General features: G+C 46.1%; 1 protein-coding gene across 2 annotated transcripts in view; it reads right to left on the bottom strand.

The window, feature by feature from the left end:
• Positions 1–23,491, bottom strand: part of Igf1r (insulin like growth factor 1 receptor) — a 279,402-nt gene that overhangs the window by 30,817 nt on the left and 225,094 nt on the right. For both annotated transcript variants that reach the window (XM_034512795.2, XM_034512804.2), the window contains exons 6-13: positions 20,576–20,790; positions 18,514–18,640; positions 16,860–17,098; positions 13,617–13,784; positions 13,210–13,414; positions 7,749–8,032; positions 6,106–6,242; positions 5,479–5,638 (exon numbers count right to left, since the gene is read on the bottom strand). In XM_034512795.2, the coding sequence (XP_034368686.1) occupies positions 5,479–5,638; positions 6,106–6,242; positions 7,749–8,032; positions 13,210–13,414; positions 13,617–13,784; positions 16,860–17,098; positions 18,514–18,640; positions 20,576–20,790 (1,535 nt within the window). The remainder of the gene's footprint in view (positions 1–5,478; positions 5,639–6,105; positions 6,243–7,748; positions 8,033–13,209; positions 13,415–13,616; positions 13,785–16,859; positions 17,099–18,513; positions 18,641–20,575; positions 20,791–23,491) is intronic.

Below are 23,491 nucleotides of genomic sequence, written 5' to 3'. Positions count from 1 at the left end.
AATGTTGCTCTGAGTATTCTACAAATATGTAAAACCAATTCAAGTCTGAACTTGCTGCCAGTCCCTGGGTGGTGGGTACCACATGATGGCCACCAGGGATTCAGGTCTGTACCTCTGAAAATTCTGCCAGATCCAAGAACTCAGTATGCGGACAGGTGGAATAACATGGATGTACACTGGGCATAGAGGAAAGAGGAGATGGGGGAGCGAGGGGTACCTCTCAAAGAAAGTCCCTTAGCAAGGTATACTCCCCCTCAGGGAAACAGCTTCCCATGCAGAAGAATGTCTTGCAGAGGGTATTGAATGAAAAGCCAGCTGATGAAGGGGTTTGGTTCAAGCTAAGTGGTTTCCACGCCATTCTTCAGATTCAAAGGAGTCAGAGGCTCAGCAGTAAAGCTTATGAACCACAACAGTGACCAGGATATCAAGATGTTCCTGAGTGTGTAACAGTGGCACTTATATTATAGGGCAACCAACAGCTGTCTAACCGGACTTAAGGCCTGGGCATTAGGAGGAAATTCTTGCCTGATACTGTAAACCTAGCCGATTATCTGTAACTGATGAGGTTATGAACCCTAGAGAAGAGCCTGCTACTACTGATTTCCTAAAGCAGTCTACTTTCTAACTGCATTTTGAGTACTCAATCTTCTACCCATAGACAACTGTGGTTCTCAGGCCTCACCAAAGAAGCTTCTTTTTGCAGCAGATGAAGAGGATTAGAGAAAATCATGGCTGGTTAAAATGTAGGCAACGACTGACTGTGGGGTACCCATTCTCAACTGATATACGTACATCACAACCCCCGCAACAAATAAATGCCCAACTGCTCATGGAATACTGCAAAAAAGTGAGTGGTAAGATCCTAAAAGCCAAAGGCCCAAGGTGTCTGCTGAGAGATGGTACCTTTTTTACATAAGACACCTGCACACATGAAATCTCAACGACATGGTTACCTAAATTTGCATAATGACAATGCCAGTTGACATGCTTACTGAAGTGAGGGAAATCTCTGAAGCCCCACTCCTAGATGAAATGCTACTGAGAGAAAGAGAATAGTCTTTATCAGGCGTAAACTCGATGATAGGTTAGCCAATCCCAAGCGGTCATCCCTAAACACATACATGTACAAGTAACACTAAATGAGCTTGGCAGAACATATGTGTGTGTGTGTGTATGTGTATGTATATACGTATATATATGTATTAATGTATGCACGAGTTGCTTAGCAACAATAATTAGAGTAGTCATGAATCTGAGTGAGGGGGACACGGAAGAAGTTGGGAGAGGAAGGGGCCAGATGATATAAATACCGTATTCATGTAAAAAATTCTAAAAGGCTAAAACTAAAACAAAAACAATTAAAAAGAAGCATCAGCGAACTCTTTCTTTTTTCTTTTTTTTTTTTTTTTTGGTTTTTTCGAGACAGGGTTTCCCTGTATAGCCCTGGCTGTCCTGGAGCTCACTCTGTAGACCAGGCTGGCCTCGAACTCAGAAATCCGCCAGTGAACTCTTTCAAGGCCGGATTGAAAACTGATTAGATTTATGCATTGGGGTGATGGGTGTGCACGAGGACACACCTGGTGCACTGCCAGGTCTGGAGGAGTTAAGGGAAGGTGCCATTGTTCCATGGCATGCTATGCATCACTCCAGTCAGACCTCAGGAAGAAATCCTTTCCTATAAGCAAGATCAGAGAGGTGTCCTAACTTTCCCAGGATTGCATTGGTAACTGACAAGTTCCAAAGTCAGGGCCTGGCTTTTCTGCAACCTTGGCTCATAATAGCTCCAACCTAAGAACTGGGAGGCTAGACTTCAGCTATGTACCAGAATGAATAGGTAAGACTCTGGTTAAAATGGGCAAACAAACTAATAGACAAAAAGGAGTGTCTGGAGAAAAGGAAGAGAAGAGCCGTGAGCCCTCATCTGCTTGTCTTAACAGGATGCAATCAGGGACTGAAATGAATTGAGGCATCTCCATGAAAGCGCTTTGGATTTCAGGTTTATAAGAAGTCTATAGTAACTACTGGACACCCAAGCAGACATGTCTGCGTGATGGGATGGCGTGGTGGGTAAAGGCACTTGCTTGTCACACTGGCAACCTGAGTTCAATCCTAGGAACCCGAGAACCAAATTTTAAAGTTGTCCTCTGACCTCTCCACGCATGCACACTGAGCACACATCAACATTATATAAAAAAATAGATGTCTCCTAAGAGAGGAGCTGGGGACTCAGTGGAGACATGTTCCTGGACCACAAGTCACTCACCAATGGTTGCTCTAGCTCTAAACTCTAATCTTATTCTTGAAATACTACAAAAGCCAAATTAGTTTTCAAATTAAATTTATTTCTGGATCAAGTACTTTTCAAAATGGATGGGGTTCAGCACCTTCCAGTTCCTAAAAGTACTCACGTATTTCCCTGCCAGAGAGAAGCTCAGCGCTTTCCTTTTCTCCTAGGAGAGCTCTTGGTTTTGTGTTCCTGATTCTACAGGTCAGGTTGTGCTGTGTTCTTTTTGAGTTTCACATTTCAACAGGGACACAGAGAAACTGGAACACACCCAGAAGAACAAAACTGCCAGAAAATTATCTATGCAATTGGCCTTCAAGAAAGACCTGAGAATATTTAATCGGGAAGGGAGAAGTCTGAAGAGTTTACTAGAATCCAAGCACAAAGACTTCCTTAAAAATAGCAGGTGGTGCCGAGCTTTCAGTGTCTGCCCTCTGAGGATCAGACACAAGAAAACCTCACTAAACTGCGGCGTAAGAGTCTTGTCGGACACTGGGAAAATTTCCCAGAAGCAAAAAGAGCTAGAACGCAGCTTCAATCCCCCTGTGGGATGTGCCAACTTCCACTGGAGAAACCCCATCAGGGGCCTCTTAAGATTCCCCGGTGGTATCCCAGTCTTAGCTTTACACAGGCAGCTACAAACATGCCCTCTCCTAAGAAAAGCCAGGCTCACTCAGCTTCATAAAAGCCAAGACTGCTACTTCAGAGAACACTACCAAATTTCTAGACTTAGGCTGCATATCCTGGGAATAAGCAGAAAGGTGGGGAAGGAGCCTGGAGAGAGTTACAGAAACAGCAGTGTTGGCTTGGTAGCAGGGCTACAGTCAAACCATAAATGTACCCCGAGGCAGAGATGTTCAGGGCTTCTTGCCAGTCTGTGACATTATTGGGAAGTAGGGACAACCTTAGGAGCTGGGTTCTAGAGGGAGGAAGTTAGGTCACCAGGAGGTAGGTGTCCTTTGAGAGAACTGTGAAACCCGGCCCCTTTCTGTCCTTTGGAGGTAACCAGCTTTGTTCCATGTGTGCTTCCTGCTTCTCATGTTTTCTCCCAGCACAGTCCGAAAGTAATAAAGCTGATGGGACAAGGCACTACAACCCCTGAAACGAGGGGCCACCCCCTAATTATCTCTGGGTTTTGTCACAACAGAGAGGTATTGTAATATCACAATGGAAAGTTAACACATAAGCGCTAACTGGTGAGACTAGGCTACCCGGAAAAAATGAGAAGATTCAGATTCTACCTGACATAACTCTCTGCCTCATTATTTCTAAACCTAGGCACAGCAGCATCAGCAGATACATGGAATCCTAGCTTCCTGTTTATAATTCTATTTACTTCTGTTCTTTTTGCAGTCACTATGAGGATTTTCGAATATCATGCATATCTATGAATACCTGGAACTGATTAGGTAGGCTATCACAGTGTTAACTGACATAAAGTTATACATATATACAAATTTATCACGTAGAACATATCTTAAAGCATGTGTACATTAACCCAATGGCATCAGCATTAACTCATTGTTACCATTTCTGTGGTGATGACACCTTCTTAGCAATATTCAAGAATGCTTTATTAACTATAGCTAGCGTGTTATACAGTTCATCTCTTCAACTTTTTCCTTCTATCTACCTAAAATTGTGTACCTTTTGAGCAACAACCCCTAAGTTACTTTCCCCTGGTAACTCACAGGACTCCCTCTGAGTTCCCCCTTTTAGATTTATTTCATATATACGAGAGTGGTGTTTCTCTTTCTGTACCTTCTGTTAACAGATGAGTATTCTGCTACGTACACGGACCACATTCTTCACCCAGGCATCAGCTGGAGGACACTTCCACTGTTTGGTTATTGTGACTCCCGATAAACAAGGGAGTGCAGATTTCAACACAACTGACTTTATTTCTTTTGGATGAGTACTCAGGACTGGAATTGCTGGATCTGTTGAGACCTTGTCTGAATCAAGAGTCCTGACCAGTAGGGACTTAAGACACTAGGAAACAAGAGTTCACCATACCCTAGATTCTAGCCTCAAAGCTGAGCTGAGATTTTAGGGGTAGGGGGTGCAAAAGGAATTCACATTTGATCCTATTATAATATTTGTTCATATATTACATGAACATGAAATATCTAAAAAAAAAGTGTGGCTTCTCATAAGATGTAAAAATTCACTATGTATTATTTCACCAAAAAGACTAAATTTTCATGGCCAAACAAGTATGTAGCCCTTGCATTTAAACATTTACAACACTGAGGTTTAAATCCGAAACCATACAAAGCAGCCTAAGAATCCTATCTTCTCGGTGGTTTCCATGAAACATTATCCACTAGTGGCTGTGCAAAATAACACACACAGTATCTTTTGATGTATACTGGTGGATGATGAAATGCACATCTGTTTTTTACCACTGGACAGATGAGGGGAGAAAAGTGTCTCTGACTGGGATGTTGTCCTGCAGAGTCCTGCCTGGAGCAGTGACACCAGATGATTCCTGGGAAGATGCTGTCCATTGGATCAGCTTCACTGACCAGGCAGGAGACCGAATGTTCAACTCAATGCTTTGCAAAATGCCGCCACATGAGCCAAAGTGAAGGCAAAGATATCTTCTTACGATTCTCTTTTAGTTTGTCACATAAGGATCCAAGGCTCAACATCCTCTCTGGATGAGATCTCAGACAACACACTGGCTCCTTAGTGTGACCTTCTGGGAAAGCTTTCCAGTTCTGGTGTGTGTATGTGTTTATGTGTGTGCATGCATGTGTGTGTGTTTGTGCATGTGTGCATGTGTGATGGGGGAGGTGATGGTGGCACAGATGTGTGCATACTAGTATCAAGTGTCTTCCCCTCTGGCCTGACACTTCCATTTTCTAGACATGGCTTCCCACTGAAACCAGAGTTCACCGAACGGACCAGACTGCCTAGCTAGCGAGCTACAAAACTTTTATTGTCAACCCACTAAACATTGAGGTTATAGAAGCAGACTTACCTCCCCTGCTTTTTATGTCAACGACTCAAACTTAAGACCTTTAAGCAGGCACTTTTCCTAATAAGCCACGTTCTCAACCTGGTCAGCTCTGTTCAAACAGAGAACAGAAAACCTAACAGAAAACCAGAAACCTCCGAAGCTCAGGGCTTCTGCATTCTGGCCCAGCCAGCTTTTACGTTTGCTGTGTATCTCCCCCAGTAAGACTTACTTTTGGCTGGGACATAGAAGAACACAGGATCTGTCCACGACCCATTCCCAGAGAGGGAAGTAGCCTGAATCCGGGCTGTATAGTTCCCTGGGTTTAGACGGTTAAGTTTGGCCCCTCCATACTTCCTGTACTCCTGTCTGGATACACATTCCCGCTGATCCTGTGGAAACGTAAGTGTTAATTTCCTACAAGCATGAGATCTGATACCTACCAACTCAAATCATCAAACTATTAACTCCAGCTGTTCAACCTCCGCCTAACAATTATCCAGGTTATCAATATAAAGGAAGCAATTACATCATAAAGGTGGTCTTCAGGTTGGCACATGAGAAACTGTAATCAAATATGTTGGTAATCGAACAGAACTCCAGAGGAATGAAAGGTTATCAAGATGTGTCTGCGGCACAAGTCCTATCTACAATTTAACTGTTTTTAGTGAAGTCTAGCCAGCTCTGTGCATCCAAGTTATCACTCAACAGAGACAGGGATGCTGGGAAGACCCTTATCCTCACTGACTGCCCACCTCTCTCCTGTCTGCTTAGTGGCCAGCAGACCACTGGCATGCTATATAGTATGTGCTCTCAGTGCTGAACCACATGCAGCTGCAGGCCATGGTCCCCCTCTTACCTCGACTTGGGACCCGTATTTTATTTCATACATTAGAATCAATCCGTTGGGGTTCTCTGGTTCTGGCCACTTTAAAAAGATGGAGTTTTCAGGTCTTGGCTCCCAGGTCACTGGGCCAGGAATGTCATCTGCTCCTTCTGCACAATTAATATAAACAAGCCGTCAAATTGGGTTTAGGTCCCCAGAAAGGATGACAAATGGTACACTAACATGAGAATGATTCTTCCCCCAATCCTTGTATATACAGGACTCTGGACAGGGACATTGTAGGCGTTCTTCCCTGATGGCTGCTGGCACAAGGTGGAGGATTAGGGACTAGACCTGCCTGGTCCACAGCACCTCCCTCCCTTCTGACTGAAAAAATCTGTGGCTGAGTGAGTACATGTGAAGAATCTTGAAAACCCTGTGCAACACTCTCCAGGTCCATTTTCCTACCTAAAAAATAAAAAAAAGAACCTGTCAAACAGAGCAGCCCTGAGGGAGGGCAGTGGGCTTCAGTGTGTTGAGCCTCCAGCTGTGGCACTGACACAGCCTCTGCAGCCCACACCCTCACAGCAACTACAGCTCCCACACGGGAGGAAGCACCAGTTATGAGGCTGGCCTCTGAGGCAGTGTTCCGGCATCATCTCTTCTAGTCACTGTCGGTCTTGCTTCTGAAAGCGAGGTGGTGGACCAAAGCTCTGAGTGACAGCTGAGAAAGGCCCTGGGAGATAAGCTGTTCTCTGTCTCTTCTAGGCCTGGGAAACTGAGGCAAGGGAGGCTAAGGGCTGGCTGCAATGGGAGTGGCACAGCCAATCTCAGAAGCTCCTACTGCCCCAGTTCCCACCATGCTTTGTTCTTCCCACTGCTTGACACCTCTCCACTAATGAGAAGTAGCAATTCACCCATCTTCACAGACAGGCGAACCCGGCTGCCTGGGTGACGGGCAGTGTCTAACTGTAGGAGGAGGTCTACTGGCTGCTTGAGTTTACCATGAGGACAATGCTTCCTCTGCATCAAGGCAGGTGGTTTATTTGGGCCCTGGAGTGCCCCTCACAGGTCTGTGGTGTGCTAAGAAGGCTTTTGTGTTCTCAGTCTCTAGCCTCTGGCACTGAGAGAATGCAGACCCTTTAGGGGACTGGGCTTCACTGAACAAAGTCAGGTCACTGGGAAGCTGCCATCGAAGCAGCTTTTCCTCTCTTGTTCTTCACGGCTGCCACAGAGGAAATAGGTTTCCTTTACCATCTACTGCTGATATGAGGTGCTGCTGTTTCACTATAAGCCCCAAAGCATCGAGGCAAGCGCCTGTGGCACTGTGAAACACTGAGACCAAAATAAACCTTTCCTCCTGGTAAGACAACTGCCTCAGGTATTTTGTGACGGTGATGGGAAACCAACTCATTCAGCTGTGCATAGAAGGGCACAGGAGGGTGTGCCTGCACAGTGTGAACCAAGCCAAGGAGTCAGAGTCCTGAAAGGGGCTTGTAAAGACTTTCTATGGTAAGCCTGGGATGGGAGCTGGCACTGGGAATACATTCTCTGCTCCTTAAGGCACCTGATGGACAAGGTTGTGTGCCAACCACCACACATTCGTAGGACTGAATCTAAGGGCTGTCAGCTTTTCCCCCTCGGCTCTTAGGTGGCGGTGGGGCTACCTGCCATACCTGCTGGCATGGTTCTAGCAAAGACAAAGTTGGAAGCGCTGCAGCCCAGCTTCTCAGCCTCGTGGTTGCAGCTGTGGATATCGATACGGTAGAGAGTGAATGGCCGGAGGTTGGAGATGACAGTCCTCTCCTTGTTATCCACTCTGCTCTCAAAGAAAGGATATTCTGTCTCGAACTCTTCTGGATCTGTGATATTGTAGGTGTCAGCTACTGTGGTGTTCCTGCTTCGGCTGGACATGGTGGTGTTGGCCACTTGCATGACGTCTCTCCGCCTCCTTTCGGGTCTGCAAGGAAGACAAAGTCAGCTGCTGAGTTCTTTAGTTTAAGTCTTTTCCACAGCCAGGGTAGAAGTACTAGAAATGGAAAATCCCAACCTTGAACTAAAAGAAATTATTTAGGTTCCTTGGATAAGAACCAACAAATAACTAGGGGATTTTCTTCTTCATGACCCATCTTGAATTCTCTGTGTCACCCTCAGAGAAACACACGCACACATGTGTGAACACACACACACACACACACACACACACACACACACACACACACCAGGGGTTCTAGGAAACAATGTGTCAGCTGTTCTTAGCCAGGTATTGTTCTGTTTTACCTGATAGTGCTACTTGGTCAGGCCTGATGACTGAGCATTAAACAGGACAAACCAATCAGCCTCGTAAGACTGGTTGGGAAAAGTGAGGTGCCTTAGGCCTAAGACACACAAGGCAGAAGGGACCCAAAGTCCAACAGTAGTGGCTTCTTTGATCTTCTCCAAGATGAAGTTGATCTAGTTTAATCAGCTAGCAAGTACCTAAATCCCAGAGCTTTTCCTGAGGAAGAGGGACTCCTATTGATGGATACCTCCAATACCTAGTATACATCATGGTCTTGGAGGTCCATGAAACCTGGCTTTGCTTCCTCCTTGGCAGTGATACCTGTAGCCTCCTGAGAGACTGCCTGTGATGGGAGTGGAGCCTCTGTCACTAGTTTGTGTTAGTTTTGAGAAAAAACAACGGGAACAGGGGCTGGGGCTTCCTCTCCTGCCAGAAACCTTAAAACTAGATGTCTGATATTCATAAAAACTGAAAAAAAAATAACATTAGATAAGTAGCCTCATATGATGGTGGAAGCAACCTTCAGGTTGTCTGCAGGTGAAGAGTGAGCAAGCTAGGTACTGAGGCTGTTGCTGGCATTGCTTGTGACAGGACAAGGGATGACAGAAACAGGTGGGATGCAGTCCATCTGGTAAGAACATGACTAGCGTAAGACAAAAGGGAGCCTAGAGTATGGAGCTCTGCAGAGAAGAGCAGAAGTTCCCATAGATGGAGGCGCCCTGGAAGCCATGCCCCAGGTCTATGGATGCTCCCTAGGTCAACATCTGGAAGAGTGAGGTAGAGAGTCAGGGGAAAGAGTTGCATGCTCCCCAGCCTTCAGCAGATGGATCTGCTATCAAATCCACAGTTCTTTTTTGGGTGCTGACATGTCAGTCCCTACTAAAAGTATAAAAACTGCCATGCCAGGGTCCATCTCAAAAGTTAGAAATGGGTATTTGTTTTCATAATGCTGAGGAAAGAATTAGGAAGGGCTCTATTCTACCAAGCACAAACCAACCAATCAAAGATACACGAAACCACTAGGGGGCTAGGAGACGTTAAAAACATTACTGATAACTTTCTTAAATTTCCTGCCTCCTTTTCAAACCAGTGCAACACAAACTTGTGCCTTCATGTAAGAAGTTGCTTGCATTTGATTTATTGCAAAATGATACTGGTCCACTCCCTGCACTGAGCCACCCCAACAAACTGGGTTATAGCACCAAACACACTCAGTGGTTTCCTTATTTATATACACTGCACTTTTGCATATTATATAACAGTTACTGTGGACACAGAGTCAGGACCATGAAGGGAGGCAATATAGGCATCAGAAGACGATTTGTCAACAGCTACACTCCCAAGGGGGTGGCAAATAACACACTGTACTATCCGCTTTCTTCACTTCATGAAGTAACCTGCTGCTACTAGAAAAACCTGTACTTCTTAACGTCTGAGAACATTTTAGTGACTGACAGAAACTAAAGTGACTTCAAAAATAAAGATGGCGGCCAATAAAAGTCATTTACTAAACAAGTTTAGGAAGTAACTTTATAAACAGTAGCCTCCATTTCTACTATAAACTCACAGGCAAAGTCAGACAATGCAGAGGGACTACATCTGACTTATTTGACCTGCGCTCTCAGATAAACTGTACCTAGAATGACATGAAGGTAGGAATATGTTTTAGGCGATTGGATTGTGTGACACCTGTCACCAAGGGTGCTCCTTTACAGGGACCTCAAGAGACCTTGTACGGATGCCAGATCGTAGGAGGCAAGACAAACAAAAACAAACAACCACCACCACCACCACCAACAACAAAACCCAAAACCCAAACAGGCAGGTGTAGTGACACCTATATGCATGTTGGGCTTCTTTTAGGATACAGAGATAAGGACTCAGGATGAGGCTGAGAGGAAACTCATTTCAAACCCACAGTACAAGCCCTGCAGTCTCATCTAGGTCAACCACAGCCCTGCTGCTCCATCACTTAGCCTGATGTTGCACAGCTGATGATAACAGCAGTCACAAGGTGATGTCATCTGAGTATAACTAAACACTAGGGGCTTTCTGCTATGGTCTGTCCACCCTTGGTTCTCATATTGGATTGTTGGATGTTTGGTTACCAGTGGGACAGCTGCATGAAGAAACTCTAGAAAACAGGCCTGTTAGGGGGAGATCCTGATTGGAGTGTTTAGTGCTTCTAAACAGTAGTCATACAAACAAAACTAAGCTCTCAACTTCTGTCCAGCTTCCTGTCTGCCCTGCACTCTCTGCTGCTCCACAAGCAACTTCTGCCATGATGCTCTGCCATGTGACATACCCAAGTATGCCTTTATCAGAGCAGAACCCATGCTTGCTCCTTGCTCTTCTATCTTTAAAACTGTTAAGCTATGCACACCACCAAATATCAGGTAATTTGTTAGCGATATGAAAAAACTTACAATGTTCACTCACAACCTAAACCTCAGGCAGTTCTGAGAAGAGTCCTGGATTAAACTGATACACATTACAGAATGTGGGTACTGGAGGACCTCTGCCTTGCCTCCTTGGGACCCTCCATACCTGGCCATTCTTGTGGTTACAGGAACTCTTTATTAGCTGAGTGTTGGTTTGGGTGGAATGGTCCTATAGATAAGCCAATGAAGGGACAGGGGTTTGGTGTTGGAGAATATAGGTCTGAGACCCAAGACTCAAACAGACAAAGTTCCTTAGGACATCAGAGAGGTTACTGGATCCATGTTTAAAAGCATCTGTTGATTTGTTTCCTGTCTTCAGGTTTTCAAATTCAAGGAAACACACATTATACATAGGGAAACATGGGTAAAAAAAAATAACAGCAGTACATTCTGACCCATGGAGCTGACTTTAACAGCAGCCCAGCAGCCTGCCAACCAACAGGAGCTGACCCAGGTGGGGCAGATGGGAGTGTGCACAGGCTACTACAGGGCACTGGGAGCTCTAGTAATTTCAACTGTGAGAGGATGGGAGGGGAAGAAACCTACCAAGAATCCAGGACTCCTATTCTCAAAAGGACTGGTACTTCCAGAACTCTTTATTTTCCTCTCTATTGACTTTTCAGAGTAAGATGTTATCTCTGATTATTTCACAAATATCATGGGTGTCATCTTAAAATCCACTTGTTGATATAATCCAAGAAAGGCAGTAAAGGCAAGTAACAGCAGAACACACCGCCACTAAAGGCTTGGGGAAGCTCAGGAGAAGAGAGTAAGCCCAGAGGACCGCAGGAAGCTGGGGTACCATGGGGACTTGGGTGGGCACTGAATCCAGTTGTCCAGCCAGTTTTCAGCCTTTAAGGTTGTATGCAGCCTCTCAGGAGAGCTCAGGGTCATGTCTTCTATCTCCTTCCCTAGCTCCTCTGGACTATAGTGAGAATGTACAACCATTGTCACTATGTCCAAAATAACTACATCACCATAAACAGAAAGCTACCATAAACATAATTGATCACCTGCTTCCCTCTCCACCCTATTCTTTTTTAAAAATAAAACATCCCCATCTATCTATCTATCTATCTATCTATCTATCTATCTATCTATCTATCTAATCTATCTACTTTATGTGTATGAGTACTCTACCTGCATGTGCAAGGTTGTGAGCCACTACGTAGTTGCTGGGACGTGAACTCAGGACTTCTAGAAGAACAGTTGGTGCTCCTAAGAGCTGAGCCATCTCTCTGGCCCCTCCATCCTATTCTTTTTTTCTTTTTCTTTTTTTTGGAGGGGAGGTTCAAAACAGGGTTTCTTTGTATATTCCTGGCTGTCCTGGAACTCACTCTATAGACCAGGCTGGCCTCAAATTCAGAAACCCACCTGACTCTGCCTCCCAATTGATGGTATTAAAGGCACGCGCCACTACTGCTCGGCTCCTCCATCCTATTCTTAACCCCTATGAAATGCTAACTTGCCATATGTATTCTGTATATTTCATATACACAAAACCATGCAGTATTTATTCTTTACATCACTCAGAACTTCTTTCCTTTTTATAGCCAGCTAGTATTCCATTGAATGGATATGCCATCATTTGTTTAATCCATCGACTGATGCACAACTGAGTTTATTCTAGCTTTTCCCCAGTACTGCTACTGAACGTTTCCTTTCTCTTATTTAAAACAAAAAATGAATACATTTACTCCTTGCCCAGCCCCAGCATGAGGACAGCTTGTGGGAGTCAGTTCTCCCCTTCCACCATGTGGGTGCTGAGGACTGAACTCAGTGTTTAGGCTTAGGAGCAGGTGTCTTTACTCATTGAGCCAGCTTACTGGTCTTCTTCATTTGCCTTTTCGCTGTGCAGGGTAGAACAGGAGAAGAGGGAATGAATACCTGGGACAGAGTTCCTCCACACTAGTCAGGAAATCCAACTGTCATACACAACTTGAGCACATACATGGCTATACTTTGAAACTGGATCCCCTTTGAAACGGACTTTGATTCCAGCACCCACTTGCTTCATTCCTTCTCTGCCGGGTTGAGTGTCAATTCGCAGAAGGCGGCAGGGCAGACTGGCTCAAAACTCAGCTTTCCCCTTTACTGGTTTCCGTGAGGACAGTCAAGTGATTTATGCAGTGGCACCACCGCCAGGTGAGGAGGATCCCACCTCCTCTCTGAGAGAGGCGATGTGGCCAAGGCTACTCAATTCTCAAACTCATGTAACCTCCTCCCATAGCATGAGCCTGGGGCCCCTTCCCGGAGGGCTAGCCTTCTGTAGGAGCTCTGTGGGCCATACTGACATCATCTTTTGTTGCTACCTCTATGTGGGTTCTGTGTGGTACCCCCACCATGCGGTGGGAAGCCAAGTGCCGGGGCTCACTGCAGAGCACCAAATGTGGCATCTCCAAAGGGCACACCCACCTGGGCACAAAGATGGAATTGTGGAGGAAATTCTCAAAGACTTTACGGTACTCAGCCTCCTCCTTCTCAGCCTGCTTCTCAGCTTCAGTTTTAGGACAAGCACAGCATGGCCCTTTATCACCACCACACACTTCTGTCTTGGGATTTTCTGTCACCTCCTCCACATCGATGGTACCGTCGGCATACTTTCTGATGGGTATCTTGTCTTCTCGGAGAAGAACAGAGCGGGAATGAAAGCCTTGTACAATGTGCCCGTGAGCATCGTTAGTAGGGGAGGGGTGCTGGTGTGCACTGCCGAGAAACAAGCCCCGCACATGGCAGGTGTGACCCTGGGGCTCAGGTACTCTCAGACAACAGACGAGGCCAGTGGTACCGCCTGCCTGCTGCCAGCTGCTGGCCCAGCTCACCTTTGGAGCAGTAGTTGTGCCGGTACAGGTAGCCATCCTGCGGCTGCCGCTGCCACCTCACAATGTAGTAACTCAAGTTACCATTGGGCAGCGTTGGGGGATTCCACTTCACAATCAGCTGAGAGGAAGAGTTGGATGCTGAGAGGACATCTAGGGGAATGGAAGGAACTGGAAAGAAGAACACAGGACATTTCAGAAAACAGAGTGGGACCTGAGGCTGAGCTTATCTGGGGCTGGAAGCAAACCAACAGGAAGCTGCAAGCTTGACCTGGGCACAAAGGGAGCAATGGATCAACCAGAACACAAGGTGAGCCTGAGCTTCTGAAAGACTGCTTACTGGGAAGCCAGCCCTCTCTTCAGAGCACTTGCTCTCAGATAATCTATGTGTGAACACACATGGCTCACAGACCTGGGACTGAAGGGGCTTAGCTGGGGTTAAAGGGGACTCTAAAAAATCTAGAGTTGACTCAGTTGTGAAAACTGTTGGTCTCCGGTGTGTATGAGGAAATGGCAATCAGATTGCTTAGTACTTCACCTGGAAGTGCAAATGTCAATCTCTGATAAAGATGACAGGAAGCCAAAATGAAGAGAGTGTGTGTGTGTGTGTGTGTGTGGGGGGGGGGTGGACAGCATGTAGACAGCAGTGTGTATCTGTGAAACAAGGACCTCAGACTCACAGATCTTGTAAGCAAGCTTGTGTGGGATGGCTAAGCCATGACTCAGGAAAGCCAGTGTGCTTAAGCCCTAAGTCTATGCAAAGTCCTGTTACCAGCAAATGAGTTTAACAAACTGACTTCAGGCTTATGTACTACTGACTCCCACACTCAAAAGTAGAACTGACTTATGTAAAAAGGAAAACATCCCAGGACCACTGCCATGTCCTCATCGGAGTTCCCACAGCAAAATAGATACCACAGCCAAAGTGCACCCCATCCCCAACACACATGACAAAGAATGAGGCCCATTGATTTTAGCAGTTTCCAAAGTGCAAGAGACAGGATCATGGTATGTCCCTTAAGCATGGGGTCCAACCAAGCTGTTTTGAAATCTGAAAGGTGAAAGCAAGCTTGTATTAGTTAAGTCTTATGTCAGCTTGGCACCACCTATCTGAGAGAGAGAAACCTCAACTGAGAAGATGGCTCAGTATGATCAGGCTGTAGACAAGGTCTGTAGGGCATCTTCTTAACTAATGGTTAGTGGGGGGAAAAGTAAAGCTCATTATGGTAAGGAAGCCTCTGGGATGGTGGTCCTGGGTTCTATAAGAAAGCAGGCTGAGGGAGCCACTGAAAGCAAGCCAGTAAGCAGCTCTTCTCCATGGTTCTAGTCTCTGCTGGAGTCTCTACCCTGGCTTAACGACAGACTGTGATCTGGATGTGGAAGTCAAATCCTTTCCTTGGCATGTCATATACCATACCAACAGAAAGCAAACTAACAGAGGGCTGTCAGGATGGATGTGGTGCTCAAGGCTCTGAGAACCTCTGAGGGACAACCCACTGGAAGACCAACATTGATGCTAGCTCTTGCAGAGAAGACAAGTACATGATGCCTGGTCACACGAGTGTTTCCAAAAGCATTTCCAAAACAGTTTTTTTACTAGATATTTCAATGACAAGTTTCCCAGACGAAGCAGAGGCACCGAATGGATTAGTTATGTCCTTATCAGTCCCAAGGACTTTTGAGGTCAGGAACCAAATGCAGTTTTCAATATTTACGAAGAAGGAGATTTCTTAAGAATCTGTTATAATGATAAGAAGAAATTCTTCATTTTTTTCTTTCTTTTTTTTTCTTCCTCAAATCTGTTGCAATGATTCACTGGGAGTTGTTACTCCCAAATTTTAAGATGGGAAATGTATTCAGTAGCACTTGAAATTCCACTAAAGCAACCCGTTCCCAGGACTGGAGGCCTGTGTGGAAAATTAATTTCTATGAACACTTGAGGGTCAGCAGTATGGCTGTGACTGTTTATGGGATCACTTAAGTGGCGTGGTAGTAGAAGTGTGGATGAATGAGCTCTAAGTTATTGATCTTCTCACTCGGGTGTGTGTGTGTGTGTGTATGTGTGTGTGTGTGTGTGTGTGTGTGTGTGTGTGTGTGTGTGTGTGTGTGTGGTGGTGCACGCCTTTAAAGCCAGCCCTCGGGAGGCAGACGCAGGCGGATTTCCGAGTTCGAGGCCAGCCTGGTCTCACTCTGTAAGTGAGTTCCAGGGGGGAAAAAGATCTTCTCACTCTGCCACTTCTGTACAAGTCTGCGAGACTTTCACGCACCCTATTCACCACAGCAGAATCTGCTCTCAGGGAACGTTTATTGGTGCTGTAGACTGTGTGCTCCTCAACCAACAAATCCCTATGTGGAAGCCCTAACCTTGACGTGTTGGGGCTCTGCACAGTGAATAGGTCATGAGGAGGGAGTTTTAATCAACAGAATTAGCATTCCAACAAAAAGAAGGTTGGAGACCTCTGTGTGTGCTCTTTTGGACACATAAAAACACATGAGGGCACATAAAAAGAGATGTTTATGAGCCAGGAAGTTGGCTCCCACCAGTCACAAAATGCCAATGCTTTGCTCTTGGAATGGTGTGAAGTCCATTTCTTTGCTTTGTAAGCTGTTCGGTCAATGAGATTTTTGTTGTAAGAGGCCAGTCATTATCTTTACAATGAAGCATATATTTCTTCCTCTAGCCTTTGGATACAGATTCGCACACGTTTGCCCACTTCAAGGTTCTGGAGCTGGGGAACTAGTACATAATCACATGAAGAGAAGATGAGAAGGGATCAGTCAATAACTGGTAATCACAATGCTCTAAGCCTGCTAGTATTCCAGCCTTTATTTGCCTGCTGAGAATGCTGGTGGCTACAGAATAAAGGTGGAAAGCCAGAAGCTACTGGAGGCAGGTGTTGCATGGGTCAGCGTTATCGCAGTTCCTACAAGTCTGCACTGAAACAGATGAGACAAACCCCAGGTGGCTATTTCCTGGGCATTCAGAGAGAAACCATCCCACTGCCCTGGAGGATACCAGTGGTGTAGAGCAGAGAGACTGACAAGTAAGATGGTACCAAGTCCAGAAAATGGCTCAGGAGAATTTAAGGTGTTGGCGGTGAGAGTATAATATAGTATTAAGCAGCAACAACAGGCATCTCATTGCTAGCCCTACGGCCATACTGTGCCCATGTAAATAAAGCAAGCTTATAAAAAGTTAGGAAACGGCAGGGGCAGGGTGGGGGTGCTCATCCAGTGTGTGGATACCTGAAGCATTGGTGCGAATGTACAAGATTTCACTTTTGGCCCCACGGATGTGGTCGTTTTCCACCATGGTGAGGGTCACAGCCTTGACATAGACAGCATACTGGGTCCAGGGCTTCAGCCCATGCAGTAAAATGCCAGGCTCCCCCTCCTTGTTCGGAGGTAGGTCCACATCCACCATGTTCCAGCTGTTGGAGCCACAGGCATCCTGCCCGTCATATTCCGTGACATTTTTAAAGGGTCTGAAAGACAATCAACACAGGCCAGAGAAATGCTGAAGGGCTCTGGCATCAAAACTCTTAAGAACCTTCCCCAGGGGCTGAGCGTGTCACACTTTCTATAATGGGAATTCCAAATAAAACTCATCATCAATTAGATTTCTATACAAGAATAAAATCAAGCATCTGGCCTCTGAGCTCGACAGCTATGAACCATGGAACTGAACAAGCAGCCTTAGAGACAGCAAGTTCCATATCCACAGGGACTGAAAACGCTGTTCCTAAGACATGCAGATGTGGGTTTTCTTCTCATTTGGAGTTCTTTTTTAAAACTAATAAATAAAAAAAAACAAGCATGGCTGTTTAATGCAAATATTAAACTGATATAACTTCTGAACAAAACTAACTTTCCTACTCCCCCCCCCCAGAATTCTAAAATTTAAGTTGATAATAGCTATTTTTGATGCTTAACTATCTCATAATCCTTAAATGTTTTGTTTCCTGATTGTCTCAGAAAGTGGAAACAGTGATACCACCAGTTAATATTGCCAGGGTACTGGCAGCACTTTCAAAGGGAAGAGAGGGTTCTGCACAGATGCATGGTGGGCAGGGTGTGTCTGCCTTTATGAGATGAAAGGGCTGCTAGCTACTGGCTTCTGAAATTATACTGACGTGACTTGTGTTTGATCACAACGCTGAGGGATTTTGAGCTCTATTTCCCATGGGCTGTAATAGCTCCCAGGACCCTAGGTCTACCAACAGCGAAAGTACCAGGCACTGCCACTAGCACCTTTGCTTCTGGAAAGTTGAGCCCCTGGGAAAACAGATGACCACATAGACTGGGGAAACCACCTGGCCACAGGAGGCCAAGGAGGAAAATGAGATAGCTCAGGAAGCTGCAATGTGGGGTAGGCAAGGCGGCCCTCTAAGTCCAGGTAAAGCCTTACAAGACCCTGGAAACTGCTGACACCTAGGTTAGTCCCTCTCTAGTCCTCTACATGCTAGAGGGCTCATGGCCCAGAGCAAAGCTTGGCAAGGCCATGCACACATAAAGTGACTGGAAGACAATGGGCCAGTTCAGGGTAACCTCAGTGAGAACAGTGTATCCCATGGGGTATTTTAAGCAAGTCCACATCACAGCTTGTGAATACATTTTGCAGGGATCCAGTTCTCTTACAATGCATCCCTTTTCCCCTTGGGGTGAACTTACTCAAACACCATCTAAACAATGAAAGGGCTGAAGAGGATACTCTCTTGACTAGCTGTCTCGGGCTGGGACAGTTTAATGTGACAACTAGAGAGGTCACATGAGGATTAGGTGGTCGCTTGGCCTGATTCTTCATAGGAACCCCAAAGGTTCTCTATTTCAGCCAAGTCATACAATAACCTGGCCATCCCCACCCTCAAGCTTGATGTCAGAGTGACAAGCCCACACTCACGCCTCCTTGTAGTAAACTGTGAAACTGATGAGATCCCGGTAGTCTGGTGGCCGGTACCGGTGCCATGTTATGATGATGCGGTTCTTCCAGGTGGTGGTGGAGGTGAAACGGAGAACATCACTTTCACCTGGGGCACAGAGGCACATCCATGAGTGATGGAGACCCACACGTCTATGTGACGTCTGTCTACTACTTCCATCTTTCCTGAGGCTAGCTGTCCACGCTAAGCTCTGTCTAGATTTTGTAGGCAGCATTCTGCTTTTTTCCTCAGGAGTCCAAGCATTTAATGGTGGTGGTGGTGGTGGTGGTGGGGTACCTACAGGTTCATCTTTCACTTCAGGTCAGTTCGTGGCACAGGTCACCTGCCCAGGGGCTGGGGCCTGAACCCATAACTGTTTCTCTTAGGTGAACAAGGTGGTCTTACCTTTCAGATCATTCATAGAATACTGGTGGCTAAAGGGGACCTGGTTAAATGACTGCAAATCTGTAGGCTGGACTGAGAGAACAGCAAGTATTGTAGGTATGGACATCTGCTGGCTTCTATGCAGCCACCACAGAACGTATGAGACCACAAGTAAAGCCACAAAATGGAGCTTCTCTTAGTTAGAACAGCGCACCATGCTAGAAGGATACAGGACCTCCTTGGAGTCTTTTAGTAGGAAATGAGACTGGGTGGGCACTGATCTGCCCTGTGCTCCGTGGCAGGTGCACCCTGGCTGTGAGGTATGGTGAGGTGTCGGGTCTGTCCTGATTTCAGCACTACATTCTAACTGCTAAGGTAGAGGACGGTTAATATTCCATCTAGTTGTGTCCAGCCCCCAAACTGCCTGAGTCCTTGTGTCCTACTAGTGAGCTGAAGGCAAGAGACTGAGAACACCAAAACCCTGAGAAGTCTTCTGGGCAAAATGTGCTCAACAGAGACCCCCAGAACATGGCAGGTTCTGCTCAAGTGTCACTCTGAGAGAAAACCCTGACTGTGCTTCCAAAGGAAAAGAAATGGCTGGTGCATTCATGACCTGACAGGTCAGGCTGGCTGCCTCTAAGGGAGAAGTACTTTGAAATGTTCTGATCACGGGCTTTTGCTGTGGTCTTAATGGGGAACAGGTCAGGGAGCTCTGCAGGAAGCTGAGGGTGCTGGTTGTGTACACACTTCCAACCTCTGCCTAACTACTCTTCTTAAAATGCCTCCTGGGTCCTGAAGATAAAGGTAGCCTTCACTCTGCATACATGCATACACCTGACTAGCCATTAGTCACGTGACTCCGTATTTCCTCACTAATGCTATAAAGACAGAGGGCCAAATAGAGCTTTAGCTTTGTTTGTTTGTTTGTTTGTTTGTTTTGTTCTTGTTTCCTTAAAACAGGGTCTTATGATGTAGCCCAAGCTGGCTTCAAACTTGCAATCCTCCTGCCTCAGTCTATTAAGTGCTGAGATTATAGGAGTATACCATCATGGCTGGCTCCATACAGGGCTAGAGGAGGACAAAAACTGACATTCCTGGTCTGGGACCACATTTGGAGAGGGGCTGGGCTAACAGGCTGAACTCTAGTCTATGAGATCTTAGCATGAAAACTCTATCACCTGGATGATATTACTACATTCTCCATATCGTGAAAAGCATTCTGGATTCAAGGACATGGGCTCACTTTGTCCAGGGGGTACGGGACAGAGAGGAGGCCAAGCATGAGGACCAGGACACTGGATGCCCATAGTGGTGCTGTAATGGAGCATCTACCCTGAGCCTTCCATAGCACAGGAGAAAAGGCAGAGCTGGCCTGTTCAGAGGGATGGAGTAGAGTAACTCTTGGATAAACATTGTTTGCGCATATTGAAAAGATAGTTAACTGTGCACGCTTGAAGAACCTGCTTGAATGTTTAATATACTCAAACAAATCCTCAGGAAAATCAATATAAATGTATCAGGCAGCTGCCCACTGACTGTGAAGACGTATGCAGAGGCCAGGCACTGGCGGCAGTGGTTTCACGGTTCACAGTGACACAAAGAGACCAATCCATGAATGCCAAAGACTGTTATCCTGACAGTTTGAATGCTGTCACTCACAGGAAGCTCGCTCTCCGTTGTTCCTGGTGTTGATGTCCCCTTTGCTCTGACGTCCCTTTGTTCCGGTCACTTCCTCCATGCGGTAAATTTCAGAGACACACAGCTTGGGGTTGAAAGCAAAATACATTTTCCCTGACCTGACGGTCAGGTTCCGGTGGTTCCAGTCCCACAGCTGCTGCAAGTTCTGGTTGTCCAGGACATAGAAGGAGTAGTTCCTGGAAGCACAGAAATCCGCATTAGCAACCCACTGAGCCCACGGCCCCCTCCAGCGACAAGGAGCCTCACTGCAGCAAGTGTGGCTCCATACCAATAAGGGGTTTGCCTACTGGGGCTGTGTAAAAGCAGACAGTCGCTGTGACCACTGGCAAAAAGATGAGCCAAGGACAATGTTTTGAAATCGATAGGACACTAATTAATTTTATGACCTCTATTACCAACACACAAAGCAGCTCCCACCAAAAGATGTTCCTTGATTCATTCCCTGGAAATGCCTTTGGTTATTTCTCCCAGAGCCAGGTATGTACAATGTGCTTGAAATCAGCCTACAGGAGAACAGACATGCTCTGCTACCCAACCGGAACAGCTTACATACTAGCAGCAAAGACTGCCATTATCCCCGGGAATAAATCCTACCCATGCCCAATCAGCAATGCATGATGGGATGGGAGACAGCCTGGCTGTTCCCTCTTGTACGTTTGTCTCTCACTGCAAGAAGCCTTCATTTCAGTCCCTGAAAATATGGGAGAGGAGAAACACCCAGTGTTTCCCTGGGCTCTCCCATCGGGGTAGCAAGATGCAGTGTCTAGCACAGGGGCTTTCCATGGTTAATATGCACACAGCTTGTTTTCAGTGTCCCCTACTGCTAGAGTTTCTGGTACAGAGGTCCAGAGTAGGCCAGGAATCTCGATTTCTAACAGGAAACTGGTAACACCAGGCCTGGGACTACCCAGAGCCTACTAGGCTGGCATGGCACTGTTTCCAAGGCCCACCTTCCACTAGAGGGGAGTTGTGGGCATGACCAAAGGGAAGAGAACTATCTTTGGCTACCTTAGTATCAGGAGCAGTTTACCTTAGGGTGGGGGGAGAGCAAGGATGCTACTTGGGTGTCTGCAGAAGACCTGTCTCTGCCCCTAACCACTGAAATCTGCAGGCAGTGCATCAGTAAATGGTCTGAGTCTCTAGCTAAGTGAGAGGTCTGTTCTCCATGGACCATGAGCCCCTTCTCTTCTCCCTGTTTCTTTGCCATCTTGTTCTCTCTACTCCTCCCAGAGGGTTTTTTTTTTTTTTTTTTTTTTTTTTTTTAACAAAGCTATTTCTAAATCCAATCACAGACCAGACAAATGTGTCCCCAAGTCTTGCTCTGCCCTAAAGGCTGTGTCTACCTAGGTACCACCTGCTGAGAGTCCTCAGCCACATCAGAGCCACTGTCTAGGGGGTCAGCCTTCAACATGACCTTCACTTACTGAGAAATGAGTTACAGTGTTGCCAAGCAGCTCCTGACACTTCCTCAAGAACTCATCAGGGAGCTCAGAGGTGAGGACTCAGGACTGGAAAAGCCATGAATTCAACACAGCACAAGCTACAGGCAGTTTCCTTGGTGCTATTAAGAGCGTTCATGCACCTCACTCCTAAAGACAGAGTGTAACAGGTGAAGTCCGAGCTCTTGTTGGTTTTAAGAGTCCTTCTGAGAGCCAGTGAGGTGGCTAATGTGAACAAGAATACTTACAGCACAATCAGGTGATCTGGACCCCGTGAAGGAAGAACAAACAGTTACTCCGTAAGGCTGTCCTCTGACCTCTGGACATACATCCCTCTCACATAGCCAACAACAAAATAAAATTATACTTCAAGAGTCCTCACATCTAGGAGTCAGAGGAAACTAAGGCCCTAATCAAGGGAATCAAGATTGCAGTACATGAGACTGTACATCCTAGGGAGGTCCTGGGATCTGTCAGTCAGAACTGCCACCTATGGGACCCACGAATATTCATTCTTATGGATGTGGGGGTGATCAGGATTGCATAGGTGTAATGGTGCAAAGATCTGGTCCCATCACGTGTCTTTCCTAACCATGGGACACTTTTAGACTGCAGCCTCATCGCTAACCTCACTGGTCTGGTTGCTCTCAAGTCTTAAGAACCCAAGAGACGCCGGGTGGTGGTGGCACACGCCTTTAATCCCAGCACTTGGGAGGCAGAGGCAGGCGGATTTCTGAGTTCGAGGCCAGCCTGGTCTACCGAGTGAGTTCCAGGACAGCCAAAGGCTATACAGAGAAACCCTGTCTTGAAAAACCAAAAAAAAAAAAAAAAAAAAAAAAGAACCCAGGAGACAAAAAATCTCTTGTTACTGAAGACACCTCCAGGCCGTATACAAGGGCCAATTAATCAGGTCAAACTTCCATCTTCATCTAGGCCAAGGTCTCTTAGTAAACTAATTTCACTAGCAGGAAACAGAACCACACCAAACTGAACCAAACATCCTTTTCCCCAGGGAGGAAGCGTGAATTAGGAACTAGGAATTTGACAAATGAATGGCAGGTACACAGAAACCTGGGGTATTTGACTAATCACTTTGAAAAGCAAGATTATCTTTTCACAGTAAACACAAACTTTCTCTCTTTAAACAATGCAGAGAAGGCTGGGAACCAGAATACCAGTATCAATAGAACCCAGGCATTGTGGAGCCTGCAGAAGGTAAAGGAAAATAAAAACCTTCACCAAAATAATAATAATAAGCTGCTGTGGAGTGCCCGTCAACACAGTGCCTGCTTCCCCACAGCCTTCTACAGTCAGGTGAGAGCTAAGAGGATCCCAGGCGGAGACTTGTCTGCACACCTTGAAAACACTAATGTGCTTGAACTGTCATTGTTTTCCCAAGGGAATGACTAGTTAAGGAAACCACTCAGTAAATGTGACT

The sequence above is a fragment of the Arvicanthis niloticus genome, chromosome 1 (genome assembly GCF_011762505.2).
Source record: "Arvicanthis niloticus isolate mArvNil1 chromosome 1, mArvNil1.pat.X, whole genome shotgun sequence".
NCBI classification, from domain to species: Eukaryota; Metazoa; Chordata; class Mammalia; order Rodentia; family Muridae; genus Arvicanthis; species Arvicanthis niloticus.
Note: the sequence above shows the minus strand (reverse complement) of the source record. Positions and strands in the feature narration are given on the sequence as shown.